At 36.7% G+C, this 12,044-nt stretch overlaps 1 protein-coding gene across 17 annotated transcripts in view; it reads right to left on the bottom strand.

Annotated features, from left to right (window-relative positions):
* The window catches only part of PTPRK (protein tyrosine phosphatase receptor type K), a 370,095-nt gene that overhangs the window by 190,317 nt on the left and 167,734 nt on the right, over positions 1-12,044 (bottom strand). For all 17 annotated transcript variants that reach the window (XM_033053758.1, XM_033053762.1, XM_033053760.1 and 14 more), the window contains exon 6: positions 6,761-6,935. In XM_033053758.1, coding sequence (XP_032909649.1) covers positions 6,761-6,935 — 175 coding nt within the window. The remainder of the gene's footprint in view (positions 1-6,760; positions 6,936-12,044) is intronic.

The following is a 12,044-nucleotide window of genomic DNA, read 5'->3' as shown; positions in this document are numbered from 1 at the left end:
TATCAATACTGAAATTGTTAATTTTTGCCTAATGAGAATATTAATTTAGCCTATATCAAGCAGCACAAAATTCATGTCATATGAAGTAAAAGCAAAACGTGTCCTTTACCCTAAATGTTTCAGGTTTTCCTGAAGAATATATCACAACTACAATAAAGCAACAGCTCACATTAGAAAGATTTCAAGAGTCAGTTGGAGGATGAGATGGCTCAGGGGGATATTGCTAATGCGCATAAACCCTGAAGGGAGAGTGTGAAGAGGACAGAGTCCAGCTCTTTTTCAGTGGTGCCCAGTGACAGAACAGGAGGCACTGGGCACAAACTGAACTACAGGAAGGTCCCTCTGAACGTCAGGAAACACTTTTTCTTACTGTGAGAGTGCGTGAGAACTGACACAGGTTGCCCAAAGAGGCTGCAGAATATCCATCCTTGGAGATTTTCAGAAGCCATCTGGACATGATCCTGGGCAACTGGCCCTAGATGATTCTGCTTGAGTAGGGGAAGTTTGGTCCAGATGACCTTCAGAAGTGCCTTTCAATCTCAGCAGTTCTGTGATTGTCATTTCAAATGTAAACCTGTGCAGCCAAGATTCCTCAACACAGAAAGATGGAATGGAGCCTATGCCAAATACCCGGCATTTCTGTTACCTTGTTTGAATCAGTCTCTTTGGTTTCTTTGAAAATCCTGCCAAAACTATTTTCTCCTACTTCTCCAGCAAAAACAGTTTTCCTGTGCTTCCTAAAGAAAATGAGCAATGCACCTATTAGTTATATAAACCAGAGACAAATGTTGCCTGAGCAAAGGAGCTGAGCAGAGTTACTTCCACAGGAGAGTTGCCTGAGCAGAAAGTAAAGCTGCTATTCTTTCTGATATGCAGATGAATGATGAAATTGAGACTCCTATCTGGTTCAATTTATTCATTATGAGCATAAAGACTTTCTGAGGCATCTTCCTATATTCCTGTTTCATTCTTTTTATGTAAAGGAGGCAAGCTTTGACTTCAGGGTGACAGAACCTCTCTACCTTTTGTAACAATCAGAGGATTGAAAAGTAGGAAGATTCACATGTTAAACCTACTTAGAGAGGATAAGATCTTAATACAGTAGAGAAATTAAAACCAGAGAATGCCACAAAAAGATCGAGGTAATTGGATCCTTGACTCTCTGACAAATGCTTATACCTAAATATACACCCAAAATATAATTTGTGTTTTATTAACAAGGCTTAGAAAAGAAAAATCACAAAATAATTTCTTTACTTTTCCAACCACTGCAAAGTAATTATGACATTGTCATCTGCTCTTCCTGCAGAGATACAGCTATGAGAGAATTAGGCTACAACTAATTTTATACTTAGGAGTATAAAATAATTTTGAAGATGAGCTGAGTGTCCAAAGAAGTACCAGTTTTAATATCAATACTCCAGGAATGCATCTTGTGAACCAAGCACAGCAGCCACTGGGGTCTTCTGACACAAGTAAAATATTTGCATACCTCTATTGAAATCTACTGAAGCTTCAAAAGGAAACTTAGCCAAGACAGTGATGCAAACCCCACAGATTTCAATAACTTGGACTGAAAAATCTCTCTCCTCACTTTCCTACCTGGTCTGAAATTCAATGACTTCAGAAAAACACACACCAAAGGCTCTCCTCAAGTCTTTTCAAAGATACAGTCCAAAGCCACTGTCTCTTGGAGGCTGAATCTCTGAACACGTTACTAAGCATCACTAATAACCTAAACTGTCTAATATTTATGATGGTGGATAATACCATCAGAGGGGAAAATTTTTTTTTTTACAAATTTCCTATTTATCAAAGAACTTAATAATGGAAGCCAGAAATAAGGGGCATTTTTCTAAATTGGTATAAAAATACTTCAGTCTATTTGCAAGCAGGGAATATAAATTCAGGCTACCTGATGTATTTACCTTTTACCTGCCACCTAGTACTCTCCTTGACATGTTTTTAAGTCTGTTATTATACTGAACAAATAAACCAAGTCACAAAATTGAGTACACACATCAGAAGTAGCTTGGAGATTCCACTTTTTTTTTTCCAGACAAAACAAGAACCAGTGAAATTTGGAATGTGCATTCCAGTCCACAGCTTTTTCAAATGGAAACATTTCAAAGCTTTCTTGTACAAGAAAAAGAATAATGTTCCCATGAGAATTACTTGCCAGGGGCAAACTCCATCTTCACAGTGTTCTAGCATCACCAGGAACCAGCCAAATTACTATTTTTACTATAGAAAATCCCTAAAGAAATTCAGACAAGAAAGGCAGAAAAGTCTCTGTCAAGCTTGCGTAACAGGAACTGCTTCTGATGGCAAACTCAGCCCAATAAGACAAACAAAGAAGAGGCAAACAGCCACAAATCCCACCAAAACTTGAACCTGATGACTTAGAAAAGTGACTGCTTGCAATGTCAAATCAAATAAAAGAAACAATGATGTCCACAAACTTATACAAACAGATCAGATGCCTAGAAACAGGTCATCTCATCAGGACTTAGGATGTTTGGAAGAACACTCAGAAGACGGTAGAGGAAACATGCCCTCTTTTGCTGTTACTAACTTGGATTTACCAGGTGCTTGAAGACAATTCCATATTGAAACTATAAATCAAGGCAGAGACATCCCCTTGCTTTGAACCCAACACAGAAGAGATGTTTTGTTTGGATGAAGAAATGTTAAAAAGAAAAATAATAATGTAGTAAAAACATAAAGAATTGCTGTAATTTATGGCTCAAATAAAACTTATAAACTTATCAGCAGAACCAGACATATGATAGAACTCTCCACATAATTATTAACAAATGTTATATTAGATTCATACATTTTGAGGGTTTTATCCTTTATTTTTCTACCTTACAGACATTTTCTTCCAAACAATATGTGCAAAATCCACTACATAAAATAAAATGCACCATATTTCCTGCTGACTTGGTGGCATTTAATAGCATAATGTCAAGTTTTGTACAATTATTTTTCTAACAATGTGCAGCTATATAAAAAAAAACCCAAAAACTTGGGCAAGCATGCAAACACTTTATGTAAAGTACAATTCCTTATCATACCATTTAAGAAAGTGATTTGCTCCTTTTTTTTGACAATCAGAGCAATAAACTATTTATTAGCTTAATTCCCATCTCACAGCCACTTTTAACACATCATGTCAACTAAAAAGTTGGTCACAGCTGCTCTGTTGGACACTACCACATTTCTTGATGCACAAGGTAGCTTTTCTGGCAAATACTGACAACTTCAGAGAAATATTGCTGTACATTTTTAAGAACATGGAACAATGAAGCAGTACAAGAACTGATTATGGAGCAAAGTTCTCTAGCAATTGAAGGTCAGAACATTTGATACTGTAATTTAGAAAGGCTACAGAGTTGTATATATCAAATATACACATGAGCTGGGGCACAGGTGATCTCTTTGGGCACTTCAGTTCTACAATTCCACACTAAGAAGCAGAGTCTTTGAGTTACACTTGTTCCCAAAAGCAAGTAAGAAACAAGTGAAAAAGAAATAAACCATCAGTGGCTTCTTGTTCACTCTTACCTATCACAGATACTGCTCCTCCCTCCAAGCACCTCCCTCAAGTTCCAGTACAGACAGCCCTGAAACTCCCTTCCCAGAAATTACCAATTTACCAGGGAAAATATAAATAGACAATTAATCAGATGGATATATTCAGGAGGGTAAGTCAAATAACAGTAATGACAGCACCAAACTTCCTGTAAAAGGAAGGGGAAAGGGAAAACTCCTTCTACACGCATCCAAGAAAAATAGCAATGCCATAGAAACCATGTTAAAAAAAAAAAATCAATACAGTGCAGCAACTGAGCTGGGAGCTGAAGACCAGCTCTAAACAAAGGTGAGACATTAAATCATTGACTGGAACTACTTTTGGTAAAATCTCATAATTTAATTACAAATCCTACCCTCAATTTTTCTTCAAAAAACTAATCAGAGTAATTGAGTTATCCCTTTCAGGTTCTTGAAATGTATATCATCCCTCTCAGGTAACTACATTTGTAATAGAGTTTAGAACTCCTCTAAAAGTAATTCTTCTGCTAAAGCTCAAAATTAAATAAAGATGTTTCAACATAATGTATATGATAGGACTGGAAACTTCCATTGCTCATCAAGACTAACTTATAGTTTGCTCATCAGGAAAGTATCAGATGCCTCTACACCTGTATTATGGTATCACATGGTATCACACATCTGTACAGAGATGGGATATGTCTCAAGATATATCCGAATGCAAGATATATTTGAATGCAAACACCGAGGTTTTGAGTTACCAGGCAACAACTCCCGTTTCTCATCCCTCCCTCTCTAATAAACAGTGTTGTCAATAAAGTTTGGTTTCTACAAACCAAAGACCGTATCGTTACTCAGAATTATCTGGAAGCAATACTAAAGCCATGACAAAGTAAATTGTGTTTCATCATTTTTTTCCCGTCCTCTGGCTGTGAGAACACACAGATCAATACTCTTCAGCATGAGAATTCTGCAGCAAAATTTTCATTTGTTACAAACAGCAACAAAAGGGCCCCAAGCATACCCTGTCACTTCCAGTTTAGAAGGAAACGCACTAATAAACTCTTCCCCCTGGGTCATCTTTGACAATGGGCAATACTATGCCAGCTCTTATTAAAGGCAATTCATATCAGTGGTCCAAAAATTTCCTTTAAAATTATCATCTTTTGTATCCATGTAGCAGGATGTCAGCTTTAAAGTGCCACTGAGATATAGGACCTGTCATTATGGTTAATTTTCACTACAGTTTTAACACCAGGGTAGCTGATCCCTAAGGGTATGGGTATGCTTTTTTGGCTAACAAGATTTATTTAGCAGTTATCCAGACAAACAAGAAAATATATTACTGTATATTGCTTTTCAAATACAACAGCTAGCAATAAATTCAACTATAAAACATATATCTTTGTTCTCTACCATGGTGTCAAATAGATGAAAATGATTTTGGAAGGTTTATCTTTTAGGGCATTTTTAAAACATTTTTATTTATATATGTGTGTGTGTGTGTGTGTGTGTGTGTGTGTGTATTAAAAAAAAAAAAAAAATAGTTACAATTCTTGGACTTCCAATAAAAAGCACCTGAAAACTAAAACTTCCAAGCTTAAAATAAAAAAAATAAAAAACAACAATCCTATAGCTGCTTTATATATAAATAAAGCTCAATATCAAATTTATGTTTTGAGCCATAAATATGGCATTATGTACAAAATTACCTAAGTTTTTCTGCATGACAATATGCTGCATTTTAAAAGATGGTACTATGGAATATTATATTCTTTTTGGTTATTTTTGGGTGTTTTTTTTTGTGGTTGCTGGTTATTTTGGTTGGTTTTTTTAAAATACAAATAGTATTCCTAGTATTATTTTATTGTGGTCTTATACTAGAAAAAGACTAGAAAACTTCATTTATTGGATAAATGCATTGATTTTCCTTGCTTTCCTAACAACAAAACTCTGTTTTCATGCTTCAATAGGACTTATTCCAATTTATTAGGATGAAGACCGTCTTAGTTTGCTAGACAAAAGGTACATCTAACAGAATAAAAAGAAGCTCTTAACATGTTGTCTAAATCTTTGTATAGTCAGCAAGACCATTTTTATTGATGTTTTATAGCAGCCATAAAACCTGGTTGACCTCAATCAACTGGTCTCCCAGGGAAAATACCTCTGCCAGCAAATACCAGATAAAAAATAGGTCAGGGCATTTCCTATCCTGCTTTTATTTCTACAGTCTAAGGACAGACTTACTTTCCCTGTCCCCCTTCCAAATGCAGTGGCTGACAACAAGATGCCAAATGGAGTAAACAGCCCCTTGCTTCACCAAAGAACTGAACAAGAGCCCACTGTGTCAGACCCCTGCTCCTACCTGGCCAAAACAGCCCCTCCACCAGACAGTAGCCTCACAAACAAGTTTTGTACACCACTTCTGTTTCCCAGCTAAAAAACTGTAAATCTCATCACATCTAAGAATGAAACAAGTAGTTTTGGAATTACCATAATTAGGTAAAAATCAGCTCAATAGCTTATTCCAGGCCATAGCCCACAAAATTTTGGAAGTGAAAACTGAACTTCTGTGTTCAACCATATCCTTTCCCAGTCAAGGTTGCATGTTTCCAGAGTATAAAATGGAAAAAATAAGAAATCACCAACTCAATCACACCACAAAAAAGTTACAGTTTCACACCAGTAGGCTTTGAATTAATTTCAACCAAAAAAGTATTTAAAGTGGGAAAAGCAAGTTTTCATTTTTGCCTTTTACTTCTGTATCAGAAATCATCACATAACAGCTCCACAATGCTCCCAGTCCTTGGGTAGGTGAAAGTTTACAACTCTTTTTATCAACCTGTCTCCCAGGTAACAGAACAATGCATTATTTGCTCTACTACCAGTGTGCTCAAGGAAACAGATTTTAACTACGTATAGGTGGAAGCTGATATGCACTTTCAATTCAACAAATAGCATTCCCAGAAAAGTGTGCAGGCACATTCCACACACTGTGGGATCAGGTTTTTACAAGGTGCATTCTGTGGAAAGCAATTGTAAGAAGCTTTGCAAACCAATCTTTCATCTTATGACAGTTTCAGAGGGCTATCTTCATATGATCATTTCAGATCAAGGCATATGTAGCCTAAATAAAAAGTGCAAGCAGAAAGCACTGGCATTAAAAGTATTTAACTGGATGAAATTAAAATAAATAAAACGTTACCTCGAACAATAAGCTGAGCAAAGTTTGAGACTCCGGAACCTCTCTCTGACTGAGTTACACAGCGGTATAAATCCTGGTCTGTTTTTGTCACCTCTTGCAACTTAAAGGTAGCCGCAAATCTTCTGTGATTGATATTTTTAGTCTGAGCAACTGGAATATCTTCCCCATTTCTTCTCTGAAAATAAGAGTAACCAAGGCAAAGTTAACTCAAAAGATATAAAAGGCATTTATCATAATCATCATACAAAGAAGACACAAAAAACAAAACCTCAACCCAAATGCACTCAGACCATATTACCATGCATTTCCACAGTAGAATAGCTCAGTACTGAGGTCCCATCAAGAAACAAGCAGTACTGAATAGCATTTAAAAACCAAGTTTGGCAGTGAAAAGAAGTACCATTAGTATCTTGCACTGGCACAAAACATGACCATGACATACTTAACTGCAACTACCTTATAGCTGGAATCATCCTAGGACAGCCCAGCGGTAGCAGTCATAGTCAAAAGAAAATTCATTCAACTTTAAGTAGATTTACAACACATACACTGGGTGTATTGAAAGATACATTTAAACAAGCCTGGCATTGAGGGATTTCAAAGGTCTGCAACAGATCTTTTCACCAACCAACCAATGTTTCTTTTTTAATGCTACTTTTTATCTGTCCAAGTTCAATACCTTCTAAAATTTTAGCTTTGTTATACTAAGCACCACATATCCATCTAAAGCTAGCTGAAATAAAGTGGAGGGCAGAAAGGCACCAAAAGAGGAATAGCACAGATCTCATTTAAAGGAAGGAGCTTAAAGAGTTCTTAAAAAAAAGCACAGCTACCACAAATCACTGAAAAATTTAATCTGTCTGGAGCTGCAGGGCCAGGTGACAGGTCAGTAAGATAGAAACAATTTGAGCTCTTGTGGAATCTTTTTTCCTTATTACCATTCACATTAAATGCTCAATTTTGATTTCAGTTGAAAAACAAGACCCTCCACCAAAAGTCAGCATTAAAAAACACCCAGAAACCTGAACAAAGAAAACAAACAATGTCACTGCTCTCTCCCATAGGTCAGCTGTACGTTATTTCCTGACCAGAATACAGTGTCTTGCTCAATTCCTGGAAAGATGGCACCACCCATTCTGCTCAACACATAGCAAAGCATGACCTCTGTGGATGTTTTTAGCTCTAATCAACCCTTGGAATGAGAAACTTCATTGAGGTTTTAAACTCCAAGCTTTCTAAAACCAGAAGCACTGCTGCTGAGCCACAGAATTTAATAACCTGAAAGCCTGTGGCAAAACACCAAGGGCAGAAAAAGGAGATGATTTAATGCCGCTTGTGTATATCAGCCAGCCTCCTGTCACAGGCAGGAATACTTCATAACACTCAGACCCTTCATTTTACATCTGCCCTTTGTCATCCTACCATGGGTTAGTCACTTTAAGCAGTTTCGTGGTAGATGAACCAGGGGTCCATCACCATTGAAACAAGCATTCACTCTAACTATTAACATGTTTAAACAGATGAATTCTATTTATACCAAGTAGGCAAATTTCAGTCACTCATATTCCAACACGAAGATCATGCCATTATCTTTACCAGCTGCAGGTTTATTGGTGTGATTTTCTCACTGCAGGAAGACACCATCCACTTTCCCTCACCCAGCCACCCTCTCTACCACTTCATCAGGTGTGACTTCTGTCTGCAGGGCTGGGTCAGAAAGAGCCACAAGACACCAAGAGCAAAAAGGAGATTTCCAGAAAATTATGGCACACAAGACACTTCCAAAATGTACTGTCATTGCTTCTCCCTAAAACTGTTGTTATTTCATAACAACCAGAAGCCTGGTTATCACAGGGATGGTCTCTGAGAGGGTGTTCCCTGGGCAAAAGCAATGGATGTTGGGCTCTAGGACACCTGAACCAGCTGTGGTGCAGCCAAATCACTCTATGACTGACACAGGCTTCCTCCTCAGCTTCGATTTAGAAAAAAATAAGGAAGTTTTCTGATGCCTGCAAATACTCCTACACATGAAAGTCCTTATTGAACTTCAGGAATCAATGAAATTACTAAATTCCAATATCAAGCAAATGAGGGATAATATTAAAGACTTTTTATTTCAGTGATGCTTAAACAACAGTAAAAATATTTTGTAGGAGGTGTACCTTCCCCTCCAGCTATCTGGTTCCTTTTGATAGAAAATACTAAATTTGAAAATAGGATTTTCAAGCCTTGCACTCCCCACCCTTCTCCCCTCTTCACCACTGGCCCCCTCCCCAGTATCAACCAAAGGTTTGGACTGTCAGGAATGATAACTTTATATAAACTTTGGATCTAGTGCCTTGAAGTAATCAAAATAAACAAACCACATGATACTTTCTTCCTCTCAGGCTTGCCCCATGCCCTGATGGCCTTGCCACATCACAGCTACCCAGCAGAAGGAAGTCAAGTTCCACAACTAAAAACAAACTTGCCATATGATTGTCAAAAATGCCAAACAACCAACAATAAACCAAAGGTATATCTTTAAGCCTTATATGATAGCAGACTTGACAAGTAAACCATGTAATGCACGGTTTTTGCTCTGCCATGAAGAGAAAATACATATTAGGGAGTTTTCTAAAATGAAGGGCTCAGTTTCAACAAGTCCAGTGCTTTAAATTGGAATGCCAAACATTAGTCTGCAGCAGAGAAGCGTATCCAAGCTACACTATATAAAATACACTCTGAAGATCAGAACTTGCTTACTTAAACTCATCTGCATGCTTCAGGTTGAGAAACAAAGTGAATTTGGCTTCTACTTAAAATGAAAGATTAATGCACTTTCAGAGAAATTAATTAAAATTTGACAAGGTTTACAGTTCTAGAACAACACCTCAGATTTTCTTTTTTATTTATATCAGTGATTTACTACAAGGAAATCTTACAATTATCTTACAAGGCTTGGAACAGTTGCTCTAATTTCTCTGTATTAGAATTTGTTTCTTGGGAATCCAACTGCACAACTACATTTTCAAAGTCTTTCTTCACATACAGATTATCCATTAGAATGTTTCTCCATCATTAAAATGATGAAAAGTTCAAACAGAAGAGAGTTCTCATCTAAGAATAAATGTTAAAGAAAAAAGCCTGCATTCATTTCACTGCATATCCCTTGCACTGGTAACCCATTAGCCAGTCAGAGTTCAGATGCACTGTCACGATCTCTTAATTAAATTCTTCTTTTTAATGTCAGAGCATTACTACTGATTTTAAAGGAGAGGGAAGAAAGGCAGCAGTGCTCTCTGCTTATTAAGGGTTCCTGGTACATACTGTTTCAATTTATGTCCTGCTCACACTGAACAGAGCTTGAAAATGCTGCTCAATTAAGTTTTAAAAATTCAATTTAAAATTAATGTGGAGTTATACTAATGGGTAATGGCTGTACCCTGTGCGATCCTTGGTTCCTCCAGTCTCTTGCTGTCTGATTTGATAACCCTGAATTGCTCATTTAAGAGAGGTCACTACCAAGCAGTTCTTCTCTTTTGTGAAAATAACTCTGAGCTTTACAAAGAACTACTCTCTATAAACACTTGATTAAAAGAAATATTAGCCTGTGAAAAAAAATCCTTAATTCTGGTATTTCAGGCATTTAAAGTTACAATCTTAAATAAATTGCTTTGACTTTGAGGTTATTTTTAATTTGATAGGAACATAATTTCATTAAACTTTTTTCAGGCAATGCAATTAGATCATCTATATTTTAAATAAAGTCAACAGCAAAACCTACATAGCTTGAAAATAATCTTAGGTAAATTAACCATTAGTCTTAAATATCTCTCTTGTGCCTCATGAAAAAATCAAGCATTTAATAAATATGAAATGCAATATTAGTGGATCTTTTAGATCCTGAGTGGAACCAAAATAATCTAAACGCCAACATCTCATTTAATTGGTGGAATTTAAGTGCATATCTTGTAAAAATTTAAAACTTGTCGGCCTTTCCCCCTCAACTTTTCAGGTTGAAAAGTGGTGAGTTTTGGTTTTTTTTGTTTAAATAGCAATGAGACACCTGTCTGCAGTGATGTTCCCTCTAAATTTTCCAGAACCATTTTTTTCACACCAGTGATTTTAATAAGCCTGGACAGTTCAACTTTACACATCCCTTTCCTTACTGTAAACACCTTAAAATAAGTCTGCTCTACTGCTAATGATTACAGTCAACTCTGGCTGCCTTCTCGGGCTCTCGGCTGGATGCTAGGATGCCTCCAGAGATCAGAAGATGTCAACACGTTGACTGCAGTGACACCCACATTACTCTGGCAGCAGTGCCCTATCAGCTGCCCTGCACTTGCTCCTTTCTCACCTTCCCTCCTGTGCTCATGCAAAAAGAAAACCTGGAATGTGAAAAACCATATTGAAAATATACTCCCTCCCCATATATTATCATCACCAAGTGGATTAGCTCGTGATCAAATTCACTGCACAGGCACTGAGAGCAGAGGAGAGGGCAAGTAATGTGTGGTAAGCAGGGTACAAGTCCACAGTTTGTCTGAGCAGCCCCATCCCCAAAGCTTCAATCAGAACTTCAGCAGCAGCACAAGGGCTGGAAAGATGCCCCCAGCAGCCCAGGGCATTAAACCTCTGCTGCCTTGAGGAAAGGGGCATTTGTAAACATGTTCCAAACCATTCCTGGGTTTGCTCCTTATGTAAAGGGAGAAATATGTCTTTTTCATGAGTGGAAAAAAAGAAAGAGGTTGACTGTGGATAGTTTGAATGCCAGCAACAGTGCATAATCTCTGTCAAATCATGTTTTCAAAAAATAAAAAAAAAATGTAAAAAAGTGAGTGGAGTAAAAAACACAAATAATTATACTGTTTCAATTTTACTTTATATGCACCTGCCTGTCACTTTTCCACAGACATACATGTTCTCTTAGAGCATTTAAGACACAATTTCCAAACGGAGAAAAATCCAAAACATTTCTAAATTATTATTATATTTTCTTCTTTTACACAAATGTATCAATATATTCTTGCATTTTGAAATTTATTTACATACTAGGGACATCATAAAGCATGACATATATTTTTGTGGGAAATTATAAATAAATTTTTAATATTTTTCCCACACAAAGATTTAATTATTGAACAAAGTGGGAATATTTTTCCAATTTTATTTATAAGTCCAAAATTTAGACTAAGAAATCTTTACTTTTCAAGCAGATCATGAATTAGAAACAGAGCTAAAATCATATGCTTAAATAGTCTTATCTTCTTAGAATAAAAGGTGGTAAAGTAGCAATTTG

Source organism: Catharus ustulatus, chromosome 3 (genome assembly GCF_009819885.2).
Source record: "Catharus ustulatus isolate bCatUst1 chromosome 3, bCatUst1.pri.v2, whole genome shotgun sequence".
NCBI classification, from domain to species: Eukaryota; Metazoa; Chordata; class Aves; order Passeriformes; family Turdidae; genus Catharus; species Catharus ustulatus.
Note: the sequence above shows the minus strand (reverse complement) of the source record. Positions and strands in the feature narration are given on the sequence as shown.